General features: G+C 35.6%; 1 protein-coding gene across 1 annotated transcript in view; it reads right to left on the bottom strand.

The window, feature by feature from the left end:
* Window positions 1-1,130: 1,130 nt before the first annotated feature.
* LOC105060447 (NEDD8-activating enzyme E1 catalytic subunit) overlaps window positions 1,131-23,593 on the bottom strand; it is a 29,373-nt gene continuing 6,910 nt past the window's right edge. Inside the window, exons 3-9 of the mRNA XM_010944163.4 lie at window positions 20,610-20,812; window positions 14,150-14,382; window positions 14,005-14,067; window positions 13,864-13,920; window positions 4,345-4,466; window positions 2,697-2,814; window positions 1,131-1,622 (exon numbers count right to left, since the gene is read on the bottom strand). Coding sequence (XP_010942465.1) covers window positions 1,332-1,622; window positions 2,697-2,814; window positions 4,345-4,466; window positions 13,864-13,920; window positions 14,005-14,067; window positions 14,150-14,382; window positions 20,610-20,812 — 1,087 coding nt within the window. The 3' untranslated portion in view covers window positions 1,131-1,331. The remainder of the gene's footprint in view (window positions 1,623-2,696; window positions 2,815-4,344; window positions 4,467-13,863; window positions 13,921-14,004; window positions 14,068-14,149; window positions 14,383-20,609; window positions 20,813-23,593) is intronic.

Raw genomic sequence — 23,593 nt, 5'->3', positions numbered from 1 at the left:
TAGTGAAAGGCTTCTTTTTGATGATCTTGATCGAATTTAGTAAAAAGTCCGATCCCAAGTAGAGTTTTGATTTAGGATTTGTTTAGATTTAATTTTGAATTAAAATTAATATAAAAATATAATTTTTGAATAATAGGCACTGAAGAATCTCCTAGAATTTAGTCGATCGGTTCACTCAATGGTCTGTGAAGATAAGTAATGAATCATCTTCTCGAGATATTTCATATTTATTTTGAAAGTAAATATAATTATTCTTAGAATTATGCATGATTTATGAAATTATGTTTTGAACAAAAAATGATTCCGAAATACTATGGTTCATTGATTATACATATGTCCAGTAGAAATTATGATATGTTATAATATAAAAGTACTTTGATACAAATCGAATTTATGCTCTCAGACTAACTATGTTTCAGTGGGTCCCACCAATGACGATTATACGTTGGTACTCAGTGAACTCTGCCAGTGGGGGTTGTGCGCTGGTATTTAGTAGATCCTACCAGTGAAGGTTGTGCGCTGGTATTTAGTAGACCCTTTCAGTGGAGGTTGCGCGCTGGTATTCAATAGACTCTGCCAATGATGATTAAACATTGATCATAATCAAGACTGTTGAGTTACGAATATTTTGATTCGAATCGAATTTATGATTATATTATATGTGAATATTTGAAAAGATTGAATTTGCATTGAATTAATATAAAATATATTTTTATATTTATTCACAATATTTGTTCTTGAATATCATATAATATCTGAAATATCTAGTTGAGATATTTATTACTTACTGGACTGTCTAGCTCATTATCTTTCTTTTTATTTTTCAAATTCAGATAATTAATTACAAACGTGAAAATAATATTAAGACAAAGCTTTTAGAGACGAGATTTAGCATTGTCAATTTTATTGAAGTTAGATCTATTATTAATAAAATCTTATTGAATGTAAGATATTTGATTTAATTATTTTAATTAAAATTGAATAATAATTATTTGATTTTATTCCACTGTGATGCATTGATATTATGATAAGATACCTTGCATGCTCGAAGAGAAAATTTTTCATAAATATACGATGATTGCCATGATTTTGAATTCACGATCTCGGATGGAGGCGTGACAACTATAATATTGGAACACAACTACAAAAATTTTCCGGGCAGAGATTTGCTTCTAAACACATTCCTAAATGGTTGACCAGTATAACATCAAAAGAAAGCATCACCTCAAACCTTATGCTCAGAAATTGGCAATATTATAACATCACCTCAAAACTTGTGATCACAAATTGGCAATATTGTATGGATTTGTTTTGAACATTGCAAGTAATTTTCATGAGCTCCTGGCTATATCCATGTCTGTGCTCCCGCCAACAACCCCTTTAAAGACAACACGAAGTTTCCTCAGGCAAGATGTCTTCTTCCCATCCTTCTCGGTTGTACCACTGACATGAATGGTGTCCTTTGGGACCTTGCCCATGAGGTCAAACAGCAGGAGAAGGAGATTTGAACGTGTCATTTCTTCTAGTATTGGGGGAGACTGCATATATAGATTGTTGCCTCGGTATGTGACACTAGGTTTCGACAGATGCAGATTCGGATGCTCCCCAAGTAGCTCTATGAACTGTTATATATCAAGAAAATTAAAGCTTTAAAAAGTAAATAAGAATGATGATGGTACATGGCTCTGTGGAAAAATGCAGATATCATCTCTGTTAGTATGGAGCAGACAGCACATACAACCAGAGATATGCATATATAGATTTTTGTTTGTTTCTACTTCAGGACAAGCCTGAATATAGGATATCTCCGAGCACTACAAATATAAAAATTAAATTTTAAAAAACTTAGTTTAATCTATGTCACAACTAAAAGGCATATAAGCTTGCAGGAGAGAGATCTTTAATTCCATTGGTGTCATATGAGAAGGTTCAATTCTATATCAAACTTAGTTATCTATTGAGTAAATCAAAACCTGTTACATTAGGGTTGCATATATACTATGTTAATCACTTCTAAACAGTAGAATGATCAACAGGGGGCATGAAAATAAGTTTAATTGATTGCTTCACCTTTGTTTTATGCTTATGTTTTGTAGCTTCTGCAGATTTAATATGTTCAAACCCCTTAAAATTTTGCTTTTATCATTGTAATATCACTAAACATAGTAGAGTATATTCCAAATGTAACAACTAAGACTGATAATCAATCATCTTCTACTAGAGCACCATGGTTGTATACAAGAATCAGTCAAAACATTTATTTCAAATAGAAGCGAAGAACTACCACCAACACTTGCTCAGATGGTATCGCCTATTGCCACTTGGGCAATGGGCTCAATTCCAGTTGGAGTCAGCCCAAATTGAGGGCTGAAAATAGGGTATAGAGAAGGTAGGGATTAGCCCTTGCTGGTCTCAAAAAGAAAAAAGCAAAAAATAAAATTCATGACCTGAAAATAAGGGCTTAAATTATATTGAAATCACATGCTAGAAAGGATAGCTAAAATGCATTCTGACTTAAATCTGGAATTATATGCATCTTATAACCAACTAAATATACAAAGTTAGTAGCTAGAAAGGATAGCTAAAATGCATTCTGACTTAAATCTGGAATTATATGCATCTTATAACCAACTAAATATACAAAGTTAGTAGCTTGAAGCTTAACAAAAATAAACCCATGAAAAGTTTGAAATTACCTGTGAAAGAGTAACTGAAGTGTCCAGCTCAATAAGAGTACCCGGTCCACACACAAGACAATCCATGTCTCTTACAAAATCAGTGACTTTAATGTGAGTTCCTTCAAGGCCATTATATCTACAGATACATGCCGATTGATTAGTAAATAATAAGTAGAAATACACAGCATTCCACCTAACATTAAATAATTAAGGTCAAAAAGAAGATATGCATTGTTGTTTCTTCAAAATATGGTCAGATATAACTTTTAAGCTAGAAGATCTTTCAACCAAACCAAAAAACCTAACATAAAGCAACAACACTTAAAACCAGAATTCCTTCTGATATATGTTTCGGTACTTCCAAAGTAAACATATGAAGTTGTTAAAACAGGCATGCCATTGAAAATGAAGTAACTTAAGAAAAGACCAAATGGCTAGAACCAATTGTCATCTATTTTTAAATTTCTATTCAAACCAAGCAGCCGCAAGACTTGTCTGACCAATATTATTTACATAGTATTAGCTACCCGGTCATCTTTTTTCATGTTACACAGTGCTCCTAGTAGAATCTTCTTCTCTAGCTTCTAGAAAGGCATTTTTAGGGAGAAGAAAAGAGGAAGAAGGAGAATGGACAGCTGACTTGGTGAGTGAGTTGGCAACTGACAATGGAGAGTTGCTACTTGCTCTAGCTTCTAGGAAGGCATTTCTAAGGTTGAGCTAGAGGGTCAATGGGATCAGAAAATCATAACAATAACTTATGCTACCTTGACTCCCAGTTTATTTAAAACAAATTTATTTTAGTGACAGGAGTGAAGTAATAAACCAAGGGAGTAAAATTAAATTAAAAAAAGAAAAGGAATTACCTATTTCAATGAAGCAGCCACTTCCCAGGCAGTCTGGCCAATTGAAGTGCCTAGGGACATTGCTGAGATGCTTAGGCACTACCTAGACAACATTGAGTATCTTAATTTTCAAAATGCAGACAAGGCTTCAAGTATTTCCTAGATACCCTGAGAAACTTCCTTGATACCTCTCCCATTGAGTGTGGGGCCTCCTTTTGTTTTATGTTTTCGATAAATGTTATCTTTTTAACAACGTATGTCTAATTTTTGGAGTTTGCCATGCAAAATGCTGTATGGAGTATAAATTACAATCTCTTGATTAAAATGATGAGTAAATGATGGAATTTGTGGATGCTAATGCCATTGTATAAAGTGTAAAATATGTTCTATTGATAACCCACTATGCTTTTTACGCATTTTGTGCATGTAAAATTATTTCTTTTCAAGATTTACAGATTAGCATATCCATATCATGTCACATCTGAATCCCGTATTCACATCAGCTTCTTAAGTCAATACCCATATTCAAATTAAGTCCTGCTTGGAAGAAGTAGATGCGGAGTTTCAGTTGGACTGAAGAAAAGAAAGAAACAAGAAGTAAAATGCTTCAGTTGGTAACATTTACAATGATAAAGCAGGCATTAAAATGAATTTTAGTTAGAATGGATTCATTCTCTAATTTCTTTCTATAAACATGTCCTGCAAATATGGTTGATATAAATGCATAAAAGCCACTTTCATTTGAGGCATGCAATGAGTTAACCATCAAACATCAAACATAGATTTGGCTGTGGTAAGGGAAGGGAAGATTAATCTGGACTCACGTGAGATAATTGGACAAAGTTTTACTGCATCCAGATACAATCTTTAAGGCTTCCAAGGCACAAGCAGCAGATATGATTGCATTGGTTGAAGCAATTGCTGGAATAATATTCTTCACAACACCCTGTACAGAAGCACAAAGACTACATGACATGATGCAAAATAACGAAAAATTTAAGAAAAGGAAGGATACATTAACATAATTATAGAGACAGCAAATACCATAGCATCGATTAATCAAAACTAAAATCAAAACAAAAATGGCAATATTGCATATATTATGACCAAAAAGAGCCAAAAATACAAAACCTATGGTATTTAAAAAACCATCTGTGATCATTTTATCTGAATGCTCAGATTCTCCCCATGAGATTCTAACCTTATGACTCTAGTGGTTTTTTTGCATGCCAAATGCGTATCTTCTTACAAATGTATCTTCCCATGTCAGTCCATGCTATGCCAGCATTGTTTAATGCAAGTCATGTCCTCCATAGGCCAAGGTTCATCAAACCAATATCGGCGGTCATACCAACCGACAACCAATTTGGTATGGTATGGGTCCATACCATTCCGGAGACGTACCAAAAACAAAGAGAGAGAGGGGGGGGAAGAGAAAGAGAGGCGTAAAGAGAGGGAGAGGGAGGGAGGAACAGGGGAAGGGAGAGGACCAAAGGAAACCCTAACCCTCAGAGATAGAAGGGGAAGGAGAGAGGAAGGGGCAAGGCCAACAGAAACTCTAACCCTAACCTTCGGAGGGGGGGGGGAGAGGGAGAGAGGATGGGAGGGGTTGTTTGAAAGCAGGGAGGTGGGGCCACTCGACTATTGCGAGCGGGGGAAGAAGGCACTTGAGCATCGCATGTTGAGAAGGGGGCTAGGGGAGGACTCGAACCACACAAACAGGCAAGGGGGGAGTGGGGTTTAAGAAACAAATTGGCTTTTAACCAAGGGAAAAAAAAGAAATAGACTAGCCTGCAGCTCAGCCGTCTTGAAATCTAGGCATAACCATGCCAGTCCCCTATTGATCCAATTCAGTACACCCCCATCCGGCCAACCATCCTTGCCATAGGCATTTTATTATTAACTATTTTTATTTTTATCATATCTCAACTTCTAAGAAGTATTACATTTCCTTTATTTATTCAAAGCCTTCCTTTACTTTTCAAATATTATTTTTAGTCACCACAAAAACTAGTACTTTCGTTAAAGGGTGGCCCACATCATTGCAATGTGTGAGAAGGGTCAAACGTACAATCTTATCCTTGCATGTGGAGAGGTTGTTTCTATGTTTTAAGCACATGACCTCTAGGTCACAAAGGATCTTATCCTTGCATGTGGAGAGGTTGTTTCTATGTTTTAAGCACATGACCTCTAGGTCGCAAAGAAGCAACCTTACCATCACACTATAACTCACCCTCAATATCTAGTATTTCAGCTATTTTTATATATGTTTTTTACCTTTAATCATATCTTTTCTATGTCAATAGTTCCATGTTTATTCCCAATTTATATTATATTTTTCTTGAACTATATTTTTTTTATAATTTAGTACTATTTTTTGTATGTATCTTATTAATTCATGATTGTCATTAGATCAAGTATGTATCAACATTACAATAGAAAATATGCTTTAATTTATGTTTACATGTTGTGATGTAAATTTGCTCAAAAGTCTTTTAGTCAATGTGTAAACAACACATTACATTAATTTACAAGAAGCGTAGTGAAGTATTGAGATACACATCTAAATATACATGTGTCCCTTAAAGAAAATAGAAAGAGTATACAATAAAATAATAAATGTATGATTTGTCAAACAGAATTATTCAACTGCTAAATTTTATGGGTTTGTAGACTGTTGATTGTAATTTGTCTTTGGCAATATTAATAGTTTCTATACGTGTCCAAACATAGGTCTTAAAGTTGTTTACAGTGTGTGGTTTCACAAAATTACTTGTACATTTGTTTGAAGTGCATAAACAAGACACTTAAGAACTACCTTTACTCAGCATTTAAAAGCTAAAATCTGAACCAACGCAATATTTTTGGGTTTTAAACTAAATTTGAAAATTATACCCAAAAACACTAACTAAAGTTTGAGAATCAACTTTTTGTTTTTTTGCGAACTTCATTTCTTCAGTAAATCTGTAGAATTCATATAGGGGCTTATTCCTTATTGAAATGTAACATCTTAAAAGTTTCTTAGCACATCACATCCAAGATTTTGCCAATAATGCATATAAAACATCCTCTCTTATCCTTATTTGCAAGTTGACCCAAATAAAGTTATTTTTATTTGTGACACAACCCTTCTGTTGGTCTCCTACACTAACCATAGTCCCAATTAATCAAAAACAACAAATGACCATCTTACCCCAGCCACTCAAAGGCAAAAAAAAGGGTATGCTTTCCAACTTGCCCCTTCCCACTCAACGGCAAAAACCCCATCCTAGTTTTAGCTCCCATCCCAACTCCTCTCTCCACTCTCGCCATTGTCACCAATGTCATCATTGCCAACCAATGGCAATCTGGGGTACCTATCCAATGATTACGATGCGGGGGATGACGATGGTGAGGATCCAAGGACAGGAATTCACCAAAGGCCTATATCAAGCAGCTTATGAAGGCACTAGAAAGACACAAGAACAAGAAGTAAAAGGAGGGGGAACACGTGTACCACGAGGGCCTGTTCATCTTCCTGAGGGACCTGGAGAAGTGACAAGAAGAGGGGCCTTCACGAGCTCTAGGTCAATCCCCCTAGAGATGATGGAGCCTAAGTGGGACTCCATGTGGACCAACAAGGAGTATGAGGTTGTCCGCCAAGAGATGGAGGCCAACTAAGATCCCACCGTTGCCCCCTTCCACCTGCCCTACAGCAAATGCCATCATCCCGACAACCTCTAGGACATCCCTAACCCCAACTTTACATTGAGTGGCTCATCTGCATCAAGGAGTTCCTCAAACGGGTCAATTGTGTCTTCCAAGATGGTAGCACCTCATCATCGTCACTACTTCCAAAGAAAAGAGGAGGCCTGGAGCCCTAGCGGTTGGATGAGGCAAGCAGTGGATCATCGGACAATGAAGAACCCTAACACCAGAAAAAAGGAAAGAGGAGAAAGATAGCAGGGAGATTACTTTTAAAATAGGGATAGGGTAATTTCATCCCCAACTTATATCAATCACCACAAACGATGAAAAAATGACCATCCACTCCTCTATTAGAGTTAACGTAAACCTATTGGTTTTCTTGCAAATAAAAATAGGTTTATCTGGATTGATTTGCAAATAGGGATATGGAGAGAACTTATATGCAATGTAGGCAAATTCCTAGGAAAAACTCAAATGTCATAATTAAATAAAAATAAATAAGAAAAGAGGACATTTACTTACATAATATTTTTGTAAGTTTGCATTTAGTAGTTTGTCTATCTGCCTTCATTATATGCTTCCTAATTTTATGCTTAACCCACCTAGCAACACCAACTGATTGGAGAGCAGTGTGTGGCGGCAAACTAGTTGGCCCCACATGTTAACCGCCTTTCCCTATCTATAAGTAACAATTAATAGGAGAACATCACAAAGGAAATGAAAAAGGAAAAGATTATGTGGTCCTATAAAGATAAGAAGCATAAGAAGAACAAGGTTACATTGGATAAGTATTATGTTTGGTAACTGAGCTTTTTTGATGCCCTTGGAATTAAAGATATGACAGGTGTTTTAGAGTCATGCGACCTTATGCATTGTCTTGAATTTCTAAACTACATTATCTCTTCTAAAATCTTATGATTTCCCTGGTAAGTAATCTTTTTATGTTCCTTAGAATCTAAGGTTTTCTTTTTACATTTTTTAACCTTATTTCTTCTTTCAAATAGCCAAATTTAGAACTTAAATATTGTTTCTAAATTAACAATATTTAGAATCAATAATTAGTTGCAAAGAATTTGACTTATTCTTGTTTAAAAGTTCGTTACTATGTTAATTTGAAATTATATTTTGGTTTCATTGTGGAAATTCTAAAAGCATATGATTTACAGAGTGGAAGTTTTTTGAAGTTTTATATATGGGTTATGAGTTATGACTTAAATAATCTCCTCTGTCAAAACCACTTAAAACTATGGCTTAAGACTTAAATAATCTCCTCTATTAAAACCACTCAAACTATGGCATTTATGAAACCCTTTCGAATCTTAAAAAGAAATATCAAAGTATCAAACTTCAAAGATTTATGTGAACCTCGACCCGGATCATATATTAGGCTTCTCTCGAACCATCAAGAGGATATTTATGGACCTCCGGCCAGCTGGTATATGTAACTTTATTCAGATCATTGACAAGGATTTATGTGGACACTTGGCCAAGTGGTATTGGTGGACCTCAATGATTTATGTGACCTCACGTGATTCATTCATAACTCGTGTTTCCTAAACTGCATTAGCAGTTTCAGTTTGTGGCCTCGTCCAATTCATGAGGATATAGTCTTGAGGATACAAGTAAATGTTTGAAAAACAAAAAAGTGAAACTGTATCAAACAAAAGAGTTTTTCTAAAATTTATAATTATATTTTACACATTTGATTTCAAAAAATTATCCGACATGATTTTTTTTTTGTGTAAATTATTAGGACGATTTATTAAACTGGTATTTTGAACCTTTTTATAGGCATCTTAGGGTGTGTTTGGTTTGCAACCGAAATCGGAATCAGAATCGAAATGGATTGGAATGAGAATCAGGATCCAAATGGTGATATCTCCCGAAGTGTTTGGTTCGTGACCGGAATAGGAATCAAAATAGAGATTTGAATCCTTAAGAGGAGAGTGGGGATTCGATTGTAGGGGGATTGGGCCATTCCTATTCCGTCCCAGAATCAGAATCGGAATAAAATTCCCTCCAACCAAACAGTTGGAATAGGAGTCCCTCATTCCCATTCCAAGCCCCAACTCCCTCCAACCAAAAACCTCCTTAGTTCTTATGGAAAACTTTACTTTCAGTCAACTTACATCCAAGCTTTCCGGTGACGACTTTATGATCTGCTTTGTTTTAAACCATTCGTTATGGACACTTAAATCCTTTGGTCAGGGTGGAGGTACGCTTGTGGAGTTTCGTTGCTCACTTTTTTATCTATCGCACAATCTTTCAAAAGGACAAAGAAGTATGGGCCTTTTTGAAGAAGTGGTTGGGAATTGAGGTCCATCTTCTCTTGCTTCCCTAAATGGTATGCTGAAGTAATTGGCAATCTATAATGTGATCAGATGATGGATTGCTTTTTTTCTGGTCCTGACTTGCTCACTCATTACCATTAATTACCCAAAGTTGAAATAACAGACCCATTATAATTCTATAGGGTTGTGGCTAATCTAACTAGAGGACTATCTTAAGGGAATCAAATCTCCCTTTAGACTGAAACAGGGGGAAAGGTCAGCATGATTTAGCCGGAAGCAGTTTAAGAAGTAGTGGAAAATGAAGGATATCACTTTTTTTCAAATAAATTTGCAAACCATCAGAAACAAGGTAATCATCCTCTCCCCTTATCACCGTTTATTAGGGGCATCTATTGATCACATGGAACAACCATAAGTAGCAAGGCCAGCCAGGTATGGCACCCTAGTGATCCTTATGGCTAAATAGAGAACTTCCAAATTGTATCTGCTTCCAAAATATGAATACTTGTTTTTTTCGAGATTGTGTTAGTGTTCATGTCATTAATAAAATTGAACAGGTAATGGGGATGAATAGATCAGCAAAACAAACAATTCCAGCAGGCAGATCTAACACAATTAGTCTAGCGATGTAAATTAATGGAACAAAACCACACTAAACTCGATGGTGATTTTATCAGACATCTTTAGTTGGATAATAAACATATCAAAGTTAAAATCCAAGTCACCAATAATCAAAATAGTAGAAAAAATTTGAAATGTCTTAGCAAAAGAACAAAGGAAATATTTAATCAAGAGACTGTATGAGTTGGACAACTGAATCTCATCCACAAATACCAAATGAACCTTAAAAGGAAGAAAATAAGACTGCAAGTGCATAATTCAAGACCTTAGATTAGGGGGTGAACAAGCATTAGCATGTATGCACAAACAACACAAGCAAGAAGAATTTCCATTGAGGCCTTCATTGTGCTCAGATTTTAGGCAAGAACATCACGATCATCCTAAGATAAACCATTCAAACATATTTCCAAACCCATGATCACTGAAATCTGGACATGATGTCTACATTGTCTAGGCTATCTCATATGGAAAAGGCTCCCACGTCTTGCTCTCACACCCCAATGTTGTGTATATCCCATGCCAAGCCTCTCATATATGGATCCCACTCTCATTTCACATGTAAAATTTGATGTAAGCCACCCCAGCTAGGATTCTCGAGGTGTTTTATAAAGATGAAACCTCCTGATTTAAGGACAGTAGATCTACTAGAATCATAGAATTTCTTTTGTTGGAAATTACCAAGCCTGAGGTACATGGTAGAGGCCGCATAACTATAACACCCATCACTTGCATTTTTGCTGGCTGCACAACTATGTGCTCAATACTATCTTACCCTCAGACTTGTGAGCCCCAGACTAATGTGATGCAAAACTGTCCCTATCTCATGCCACACTTAAATGAGAAAGTCGCCCAGCTTAAGACTTCTAGCAGACTAGCCTAACACAAAAGAGGTTTATGCATTCTACCTTTGTGGACGATGTTCATATGATTTGCTTGAGTCTAGTATCTATCAAGGTTTTAAAACTGAATTTCTATTTCAGTTGCCTGGAATAGAGTTTTGGTTTCAGTGGCTTCATATGTTTCGCTCCAAGTTTTGGAGTTTCAACCAAAAAACATCAAGAAAAAAATTGAAAAATAAAAATAAAAGAAAAATTAAAAAAATGAATAGAAGTTCCTATACAGCATTTTAACTATTTGTGTTATATAGGTCCTCTGTAGTTTCTACAATTTAAGGCCGAAGTGAGCATTACATGTGAGGTTAACTTAGGTATGCTGATATTTTGTATGGTGAATGTATGTGTGCCTATTTGTGTGTGTGTGCATGCATGCTTGTAAATAATATTTAATTATTAAATAGGAGTTGTTTAAAAATCCATATAATATATTGGATCTTGGATAAGTTTTCTCACATTCTGACTGTTACATTTATTTCACATAAAAAGGTGCTATTTTTCTTAACTGCGTTGTATCTAATTGTTCAAGTTTGTATTTACTCTCTATAAAGTACCATAATAAGTGTTTTTTCTTTGTGAGACCTGGGTCCATCAAGGCTTCAAGTTAATATAACAAAAAGAATCAAAAACGCATGAAACTTGATATTTTATACATTATGTACATCAATGAATAAAAAAATGTATCAAGCATATGGTAAACTCCAAAAAAAATAACATTAAAAAGCCTCTCTTGGTTGTTTCAATCAGTTTCAGCCAAGACCAGACGGAAATTAGCCAGTTTGGGCTGAAACTGATCCAAACCACCAAAACTAGGATATTCAGTTTAATTTCATCCAAAATGGATCAGTTTTGGCCAAAACTTATAACCTTGGTATCTATCATCATTTTCTACTAATAGTCAACGTGTTTATGAAACCCACATTCATGACCTTGGAAATCCTAACATCTGTGTATTGTCTTGCTTTAAATTACATTTCATGCTAAAACTATGTCAGTTATGAAGGTCATTTTAATGGGCATTGGAAAAAATTTTGGATGTATATACATGGCAAAATGCCTCAGGGAGACTAAAGCTCAAGCCAACAAAGCTGAATGTCTAAACTAAATAGTTAAGGTCATTTCTATCCACACATACTCACTTGGGAAGTGGGAACTCAAGAACTTGATGGTTTGCTGCATTCATAAAAAGGAAATGTGATAGATTATTTTTTGGATTATTTCATGTTGGACAATATGAGATCTGTTCCACATTTTGCATATGCAAAATTTTTAGTGGATAAATAGAGTCCTTTAGGTTAGAATTCATACTCGATTTATGGCACAAGTCAAATTCAAATTATGCTGGATTTGCTTTGGACTTTGGATGGAACCCATGTGTATTGAACTCACTCATGTACCAACTCACATTACTATGCAAGACATGCATTTGCAAATCAATAATGTGGATGAATTATTGATTCAAACTAGATGGGATAAAGATAAGCAGCGTTTTTACTATAGACATAAAAATACATAAGCATAGAACTGCAATATATATTTGAAATTTAACCAGACTGAGGTCATGTCCAAACAGGATCCAGTTTAGAGACATTAGTTAAGTTTTTTGAATTAATATAGCTTGATGTGACCTGGTTAGGGCAAACTTCTCATGTTCATTCTTGCTAGACACATAGTTTAGAAACCATGAAAACTATCTAGATCTTTAACTTATGCCCCAGGTATCTATAGTTTTAGAGTATTCGTCAGGTCAAATTCTAAAGTTTATTACATTTGGGTTCAATACTAGATCTAGTTGACCCACATCATCCCAACGTGTAAATGACAATCAAAGCAAGACTACAATTTGGTTTAGTTTAAAATCAAATTTTGCTATTGGGTTCTTAATATAGATCTTAAGGCTGCATTTTATCTGCAGAATAGAGAACTCAGGATAGGTGTGTCTAACCTTATCTGTCCCTCCAAGATTCCTTTATCCCTGGGTTAAAAATAAATTGCTCTTTGGTTAAGAATTGGTAGGGATAACTGAAAAGGTGGAAAAAGGTGGAGAAAAGGTAAAAGAGAGAGGGAATAACTATTACTCTTTGCTGGGTTCAAATTATTTCACCTCCCCCCAAGCCATAATATGGTGGCATTGACCAGCCTAATCTTATTTCCAGGGATATCCCACAACCAAACAGGCCCTAAGGGACCATTTTCCAACTATGACCCCCAACAGAACTCTTTCCTAATTCGATTCTTTAGCTTGCAATCTGTGCTGTACAGATATTCTACAATGATGGACTTCACTTTCTACTTCGATTGGTGAGGACCACCAAGCATGTAATATTTCTTTTTAAAAGGGTACAGTTACAAGAGTTGTTTGTCACAAAGATGCCGTTATAATCTAATGCTTCCTCATATTAAATTTGACAACCCTTATGTACTTAAATATTTTTTAAGTTTAGGGTAATCCTGCAGATTTCATTTTAGTTGCACTAGCTCTTTAGAATCCCATCACCCATCATCCTTCTGAAGTAAAAGATTTTATCCTAAAGCCCATCCTCATTTTCCTCCATCGCATGCACTTCACTAGCATGTATATGTGCATGTGTCTATATGCAAACATTCATTCATATACGTGCACTAATATGTTCACATGGAGCAATATGTACAAGTATGCATGATACACATTCACATGTATGAATTTGGCATATATGTGGTTATTTAGATGTGTTGAAAGCAAATTATTGTGTTATTAGAGAAATTGATACTCAATGCAACGGATACGAGTTAGCAAGTGCAAAGCATTAGCACTTCAGCATACAAATCTAAATAATAATTTTGAATAAGCAATTTAGAGAGATTGAGGTACCTGAGTCAGAGAATATGTAACTCCAGTAATACCAAATAGCTCAGCCCTCTTGAGAGCCTGTTTGAGATATTGCCAACGAAAAATCAAGATACAAATCAAACTAGAAGAAAGAATCAAACAGAAGCTTGCAGGTAAGCAAACCTCTGAGTAGACCCACTGCATATGCACAGGATCATCAGCATCAAAAGCTTTCCCACTATGTGCCTATCAAAATATTACTAATAAAATGAAAAATTTGAGGCAATCCAAAATCACATGAGAAAAAATGAGGAAGAACCATAGGTACCTCATCCCATTTGATCAAATGTGCATATTCAATACAATGGGCAGCAGTTCGCGGGGTCTCAGCAAGGGTACACAATGGAAACTTCACCTGTGGAGGAAAAAGCCAAATGTTGCACTCAAAGCAAGGTGTAGTCCCAGGCAATATTACTCTAGCATGACCTTTGAAACCTTCAGTTCCACCATCTACCATAGGTTTGACAGTTTCAGGTACTGGCTTGTCATCACAATCATACTCTAGATTTCCAAAAATGACAAGGTATAGTACATCAGATAGAGGGCAGAGAGATGTAAACATTTTTAAAATAGTTTATATCAGCACACTAAGATGAAACTATACAGGATGCATATGCCACATTGACATATTACTAAAGACTAAATAAGAATGGAGAAAGGAATATCTTATAAATGACCAAAACTGAGGAAAAAAAGGATGAGATCTGAAAAGTTTCTTATAAACTAAGTTAGTCACAAAGTAGCATAACAAGTATAGCTTTAGTAGGGAGGGTCCACAACTTGCTCGTAATTTTTGTGTTCTTCAGCATCATGTATAAAAGCCTGGAACAGATAACTAGCATCAAATTAACAAACACAAAAAACATACAAAGCAATTCTAAAATATAAACTTAAATTCCTGCTATCTAGAGGCATTCCACTGCTGCAAGTGTTTGTGCTCCTCGCATTGTAACCTCCTAGAAACCTAGCACAATGAAACTTCCATTAAAAGCATCAAGAATGTGTGAACTAAAGTATTTTCATCCTTCACTGAAAAAAGAGTATTTTCATCAAATACAATAGAAGGGAAAATCCGGTGCAGACTCCTAAGTGTGCAAGTACGCATTATGGAATGCACTAATCTAAGGTAGTATCTCCCTCATTCATGCTTCTCCAAACAATATTTCTAAGCCAATAATTACGAACTTTTGATAGTTCCACAGCATCACAGGATCCCTTTTTGGAAGTTAAAGGCAAAAGAGTACAGCTATCTAGTATATATGCAATCCATTCTATCCATCAACAAAACATAGTCCATTCTGGGGGAAGATTATCATGCCAATGTTGTTGACCTCCATGCTGGGCTGCACAGCAATCCAGCCAATCAGCACAGTGATTGGCCTGGCAATACACATGTAGCACGTGAAAATCAGTGAGGGCGCTCCTGACGTGGGTAATACCAGAGAGACCAGTTGGATGTTAAGCAAAAATCAGAGCCCTTTCCAATCCAACGGACAATGGTTAGAGATTCACCCTCCAGCAGAACCATAGTAGCATGCAAAACAAGGACAGCAATGCAAAGGCCCTCCAATGCAGATCGGAGGTCCATCAATGGCAAGGAGGTGTAGAGAATCTGACTAGCTCCAGCAAAGAGTAGAGCATCTAAGAATTTTGGTTTAACTAATTCTGCCAGCATTTGGAGCTTGCACGCAGATGTTGGGTTTGAGAAGAAGTATCTGAACATGGTTACAGTGCAAGTGAATACCAGGATCTCACGAACATTAGAAATCTTCACCAATAAGCAAACGTGTGCATACTCAGACACTCCTAACACTTCAAATAAGTAAACCAGGATATCATCATGATAAGATAACAACTTGTGACACATACCGAGAAGTTTACAAGTCTAACAGAACATTTAGCAAAGATTTTACAAAACCTATTATCTACAGTGCAATCAATCAACAAAATATTTATTACATAAAATGGTTCAAAATGTTTGATCGCACGCCACAGCAGAAAAGAGTATTGGCTGATATTCTTCAATACAGCAGGTACATCCCTGGTATAGCCTATTTTGGCCTTCAAACTTGTTATTTTTGCATTTCTCTCCTGTTTTATTATCTTGATGCTATTTTTTCATGAATTTTTTAAGAGTCCTAGTCATGGATTTCAATGTGTGCTGAAGTTTTGTTCTTGCTAGTTTATTACATAATGTAATTAACTTGCAACTGAAAATACATGGAAAAGTTATCTATTGAAATGTGAGTTAAATCCTTGACTTTAATCTCGGATTCTTGCTATAGGGCATGAATCCAATTATCAAAGACTTCAAATCCAACAACCACATAATTCCCCCCAACTTTTTTGCAATTAAACACTAATTTATTCTTGGATTATACAAAAAAAAGGGGGGCAGAGAGATGATTTGCCTAACTAGAATGCTGTTTTAGCTCAAAAACCAATGATTATTGCTTAAATCCCATCAAAAATGGATGTAGGATGCTTCTAGCATCTCCTGCAACTTGTTCCCACCTTAAAATGGTGGAGAATCGAGCCAAATTTCCACTTTAAACCTCGTATCAAGCATTAGCTCCTCGTTCAGGCCAAGTTCGAGGGCAGTATGGGCCTGATCCGCACCAATTCAAGTTGGTACAAGTAGTTTGGAACCCATAGGCCCAATTCAGCTAAGGCCATACTGGCCCCTGGCACACCACAACAAGGGCAGTACAAGAGCAACATGCCCAATATTTTAAACCTTGTTTCGAAATACATTTATATATATTTATAAACATATACATATGATATCGATGTATCCCAGTATCAAATTTTTTGAAAGATCTTGTGTCCAACTCTTTCAGGAATTTGACACCTATATAAAATGTCCAAGTAACAATGCGACTGAAATTTCTGTTTCGCAGGGCCATGTAGTGCACCTAGGTTAAGCAGTGACAAGAGGCTCATGATAAGCAGCCGAATGGCTTTTGCATTATAATAACAGATATTGTTCCCTATAATCCAAACACCGTACAAGCATTATAACCAATCTCATATTTAATCCTAGTGAATTACCTTTTCTTCCTCAAAATTTGTTTTTTATTATTAATCTTCAAAAATCTATATCTCTCCGCCTGATTTATTTGTACTTCAATCAAGTAATCCCATTTCCTTGTCCTTTTTACGATAAAGACTAAATATCCACGTAAAATTAAGCGAACACTAAATGCAGTGCTTGTTGCTAACTGATCTTTAACATTGGTGCATGTTCTCACTAAGTTACCTAGACACTCCATTTTTAAGGCTTCTGTGAACATCAACACTTTGGACACTTGGAGGCAGCATGATACAATATGACATCGTTGGACGTTCCGCTATGAAAAGTAATGCTGATGTCAACAGGAAGTGTCAACCCTCGGCACTTTTATTTGGAATGTCACACAAGGGTTTCTTGATTTCAAATGCTGGATGCTTCAAGCAAAGTGTCCTTATGTTTTTAATATGAAGTTGTCAAGGCTATGTAAACGCTTCAAGCAAAATCTCCTTATGTTTGTATTACAAAGTTTTCAAGGTTATGCGGACACTTAAAGAAAAGTGTCCTTATCTTTTTAATACAAAGTCATCATAATTATATGGACATTTCAAGTGAAGTGTCATTATGCTTTAAATATAAAGTTGTCATGGACAATTATCAATTTAAGTATCTCAATACTTCCTCAATAATCTTAGATGAACCTACCAAATAGCTTAAGCAATTTGCAAACTCATGACTATTCCACTAATTTTGTTAGATAGATATCCAAAGTATCTCAATACTTCCTCAATAATCTTGGATGAGCCTAACAATAGCTTAAACAACTTGCAAACTTATTACTATTCTATTAACTTTGTCAGACAGCATATATAGCTCTCCTTTTTCATTTCATCAAAACATATTTTTACATATGTCTAATAATGTTAATATATAAAGACATAAACATACACATAGGTTGCATCCCCGTGCCTATATCTTTGGAGTTTGACGGGTCCAATGCCTGAGAGTTGAGACCAATTGGACATTTGGCAACCATGCAAGTGTCTAGGTAACATCCGCTCTAGTTATCGCCGGCTTCATTTGTAAATATCTCATGTTTTATAAAATCTTTTTCCTGCATAGCTTCCCCTTCAAAACTTCTATTTTTCTGCTAAATCTTATCTCTCCTATTTACTTCTCTCTTGTAAATTTCCAATTTTCAAAAAAAAAGTCTCAAATTAAATCTATTTGTAACTCATCAATCAACTTTCCCACCATCATTCTTTTCTTTATGCTTTTTAAAATTTCTTCAATCTGCCAACAAAGAGATGCACTTGTATTTAAGAATTAAAATTGTTAGAATCCATGTTTGCCCTTGTCTACAAAATATCTATCCACATCATCCTAAGAAACATAAACGAACAAAGGAAAAAGATCAAAAGAGACAAACACCAAACTACATGGTTTCAAATTCAGCCCCTCTTGATCACATTCCATGACAGCAACATTTAACAAAAAAATAAATTTTATTTCAATCATATGATATTAAGGAATTTCATTCTCTCAACACCCTGGTTAAGAACACCTTATATTTTAATCATCAAGAACAAAGTGAAAGTTCATCTAATTATCCAAATGGCCAGTTAGTTTTCACTAGTTTATTGGCACGATTCTGACAGATGTTTGACAATCAGCTTTAGGAAGCCTTTCTTTTTTCAGTCTAGGTGCAGTGTTCATTGTGAAACTAATTTTCACAAACATTGGCAATTGATCAACTTAGCCTCTGAGAATTTAAAAGCTGGCATTGGTAACCATGCTGCTCACCAATCAGCAAGGTACATGCCCAACATATGCCCATGTTGACACATAGCACATGCTGGCACACTGGAACAACATGGTAGAGCAATACAGACCAACTTGGAAGCACCATGGAATACACCTCGATGCTTGGCTCAAATAAGGATGAAATAAATGCAGGCACCAATGTTTAAATAGGTCAGAAATATGCAAACCTGTTAAATGGTCATTGTAAGAAGGGAAGCATATCTAAGCATACTATTTATGAAGTGCTCCTGTTTATCTCAAACTGCATGATTCTCATTGAAGTAATCATTATTAAACCTCCCTGCCCAGGTGGTCTGATCTTTGACCATCTTTCTGTAACATGAGCATATCCATGAAAAACTAAGATACAGCACCTCTTCATCATCCAACAAGTTGTCAGAACAACAATTGTGACATAGACATGGTATCCCATGCAAATCAAATCATTGCCACCACAGTGTAAGTTTTATGGCATTTCCTTACATCTTGGTAATGATGTATGTCCAGCTTTCAAGAGTTTCTTTCTGCCTCAAATATATTGAAGATCTTCTATGAAGATCCAACATTTTAGATGTAGGTTTTTTATTTCCATATTAACTGCACTCAACTAATGTATTTCACAGCTGAAAGTCATTCCATTCAGAATATGCCAAGTAATAGAAATAAATATTTGGCAGTCACTCTTTCAAAGTTACTCAACCATGTTCACCAATACTTGCAACCTCTAGGGAGTTCAGAACTACATGCCAAATGCCTCCATCAAGGCGCCATATGCAATATAAACTTCTGCAAGAGAACTAAGTGCAATGGCCACCACAACCTGGGGAGTAGGTTTGTTCTCAACATCTACTAACCAAACTTGCCATCAAACAGTATACAATATGTTGGAAGAATTTGTCTTCAATACAAAATTACAAGGTCTAATGAAATATAACAAAACTTGACCGTTATTTTACTCCAGAAAATGATAGAATATTTTGATATTCTTCCACCATCTGTTCTGTCAGGAGCAAGATTTTCATTGAAGTCCTATCATGTTTTTTGCGAATATAAAAAAATTAAAGAAGTAAATTTGGTAAGAGAAGTCTAAAGAAAATTATCATTATTTCTTAAATAAAAATAGAGCTCCTTAACAGCCTACGTAGCAAATGTCAGATAGCTATCGATCATAAAATTTCAGGAGCAAGAGCAAAACTAGCTCTCTAATAGGCACTGTTTCTGCAATCAACTTGTAAGAACCAAAACAATTATGGATATTATGAATATTAGAAACAACAGTCAATGAAATTCCTCTTTCACCAAGTCTCTCCAGTCCATCTAGTTCTTCTCTTTATTTTGTAAAAATATGATACAGACACACAAATAAAAATATAGATTCAACCATCTTGTTGCTCTAGCTTATCCCATTTATCTTTATCCATTTTTTCACATGAACAGGCCATCTCCATTGTTTACTTTGTAGGTATTCTTCCAAGTTTAACCTGATATGCAGTCTCTATCTGTCTTTCCAAGCTTCACCACAAATCCAAGAAAACATCCTAATATCCATGATACTTACAATATGCTTGGTCACCTTGTCAATGTCCAACATCTTGATCCATAGTCTATACATTATTCACTAATTACACCATGTAAGTTTACCTTAAAATCCCACTAACAAATGAACTATCCAAAATCAGATAAAAATTTCTTTGGCAACTATAAGGCATGACTACCAGGGACCTAGTTCGAACTATAACTGCATTAATCATCTTAAAATAAGAATCACAATTTCTATAGATACATACAAATGAAAAATTTGCAATGCAATGTGGAAAGGATGCACTTCATGTGAGTAACACCAAACAATGCTCAAAGTCAATTATTGAAACAGGGCATTTTAATTGCCCACAGTAGATAAGGAATAGCAACCTACCCAAAAAACTGCAAGCAACAGAATTAATGTAGCTTCGAGCCTCAATGGAATCAAGACCAAGGACAATTATATTGAAATCATTGTAAAATTCCAGGTCCTTATCCTCAATCCTGCAAAAATGAGAGACAATAGTCACGCCACTAACTCTTTCCATCACACGCTTCGCAGCTACCTCTGCCTTGGACTTGCCAACATCCTGAAGCCTGCAGTACCAAAGCCAAACATTGAGGGATACATTCCAACAAACTTCATGAACCTCAAATAATGGAGACACAGCATGTTTCCATGCATTTACCTTTTTCTGATATATGATAATCTATCTGATTTAGCTTAAGGAATATCTGATGGTCAGTTGAGATTACATGATCTACCATCATTTTTCATTCATGTGAATAATGTGGCGCATGATTCCAGAAATGGTTTAATCCAATCACATCATTGCACATGGTACTTTATTTAGAGTGAATGCACTACATGATTCCACAAATTTAACATGACAGATAAAGCCCTAGCCCGAAATTCTTACTTAATTCATCACAGTTCCAGGCCCATAGGAATGCTTCTATTCAACTTTAATATGCCAGGCCACTCATAAATGGCAACATGTATGCCCTCTAAGAGTTCACTCTAAAGTGGAATAACAAAAGGTGCGGCATGAACTGGCCCAATAATCTCTCCAGCTATCCACTTTCCCTCTCTTTCTCCTCTGTCTTTTTTTTTTTTAAAAGAATTACTCCTTTTGTTCTTGATCTACCCTTTTAAGGGACAGCTGCTGTTCTACAACTGCTCCTGTTATATATCTTTCCCTTATTTATGTTTTCTTCATTGATAGCACTAGTAGAGGCATGTTTTCCTTTCAGGGAGACAAGTGCCATAAGATATTCAACTATAATATCCTATGGAAACATCTCAAACCTAGCTACCAGCCACTGCAACTGTTTTTACCTTCTGTCAAACAAAGCTTGGGTGAAAATCTGATGTGCGGCCAATAGTTTCTGGGGGAAACAGTCCTTTTTTCTAAATATACCTTGGTCCCATGTTTAAGGCCATAGCAAAATGTTTACCAGAATTTAGTAGTACCACTAGCAGTAAGATTTTTTTTTTAAAACATCTCATAGGGGCATGAACAAAACAACATATTAAACAGATGCAATACAAAAGGAGTTAGAGTCCGTGCAGTCAATACCATTTCCTAATATCACTTTATTTGTCCTCCTCCTTATATATCATTAACTGATTGTTCCCTAAATTTTTCTTCATTTTAAACTATCAATCCATTTGTTGTCACCGTAGGGTACTCATGATTGATTGTAAAGGAATGTGACATTTTGCCCCTTACAATTAGCCCTATTAATGGAAGATCTTCAACCAAGGGTTTAAGTCCCAACTGGTGTCCCAGCAATCCCATCTCATTTTTAATCAAAAAAGGGGACCAGGATGGGGTCGTGACTCCCAAACCCATCCATCTAAGAAGAGAAGAAAGAGCAAAGAAAGAAAGGAAGGATAGATGAAGACAAGGAAAGGTAAAAGGAAAGAAGAAGAACAAGAAAAAGGAAAGAAGGAAGGAAAGAGCAAGAAGAAGAAAAATGAAACAAGAAATAAAGGCATAAGAAACAGAAAGAAAAAGGAAGGGAAAGAAACGGAGGTAGAAGAAAACGAAAGGAAAGAAGGAAGAAAATAAAGAAAGAATGAATGAAACAAAGAAGGGAAAATGGACGGAGGATATCTTCCGGGATGCATGATCGGAAATGCTATTGGGACAAGGCAGGATAATAGGGCATCCCATTCCAAAGAGAAATCAGGATTCCCTCATCCCACAGAATTCAAAACCTTGTCTTCAACTACAACATTGAGCAATCCATCAGCATCATGAATTACAGTAGACGCTACCAGATTTTGGCAGTATTTGCAAAAATAGCTGGACCTCCGTTTGAAACAAAATTGCTATTTTATTTTTTTAAGGAGTAGAAATACTTGGATAACAAGGTTCTATTATTCCAAGATTCAACCTTCCTGTAAGCTGACAAATTAAAGCACATGCTCGAACTTCGTGACAAAAAGTTGTCATAGTTAACCAAACTAAACACCAAAATTATATTTTAGATTTCCGGGTTTACAAGAATCAGTTGAATAACCTGTATGTACATGTACAGAATTCCATGTATCTGATGTGTTATATATATAGATATATATTAAATATATAGGCATATAGATTGGTTATTTGCCCGGATAATGAATTGTTGAAAATATTGCATTCACTACAGCAATCGCTCCCCAACTTTCAACCTGAACCTTCACGGAAGTTAAGTGAAACAAATTGATTGCATGGTATAGGAGCCTAGGAGTTGTACAAGTTGTCTGTCTTTCATATTGTGGCATGCCTCAGATGTGGTGAGCATATGACTAGTATAATGACATGCAAGAATCAGATTAAAAATCTCTTCATATGATGTTTAGTATATTTTCAACACTTGTTGTCCAGGTGATATTATTTTATAAATCATAAACTTCCTCTAGAACTTTAAATTGTAGCTAGCTGAAATCTCCTCGCACTTTGCCCATCTATGCATTGGATACAAGCATTCTACATGATACCATTTGCCAAGAACATACCTTCAGGATGTTGCACTGAGTTAAAGCTAATCTTTTGAAGGATCTTTGTAACTTATAAGCATTTCTAATTTTCTATTGCTTGATATAATTAGTATACAGCTATTCTCATGAGCTTTCCGGTGGAGGATTGGAGGATTTAGATTTTTAAAGTTGCAAAGATCCTACCAACAATGAATCCCGTTATGCATGATAATTGCTTTTAGAAAGAAAATACAGTGCCAAACCAATTCCTTTTATAGGACCTGCAGTTACATAGGATTGTTGCATGACAGACAAAGCTTGCCTCATCATTCACGCTTACAACCACACAAAAATGTTGCAGGGCTCGATGAAAGTCAACTAAAAACAATGGTGGAAAATGATGGATCACC

This window comes from Elaeis guineensis, chromosome 7 (assembly GCF_000442705.2).
Source record: "Elaeis guineensis isolate ETL-2024a chromosome 7, EG11, whole genome shotgun sequence".
NCBI classification, from domain to species: Eukaryota; Viridiplantae; Streptophyta; class Magnoliopsida; order Arecales; family Arecaceae; genus Elaeis; species Elaeis guineensis.
The sequence above is the reverse complement of the archived record's forward strand: the minus strand, read 5'-3'. Positions and strand labels throughout refer to the sequence as shown.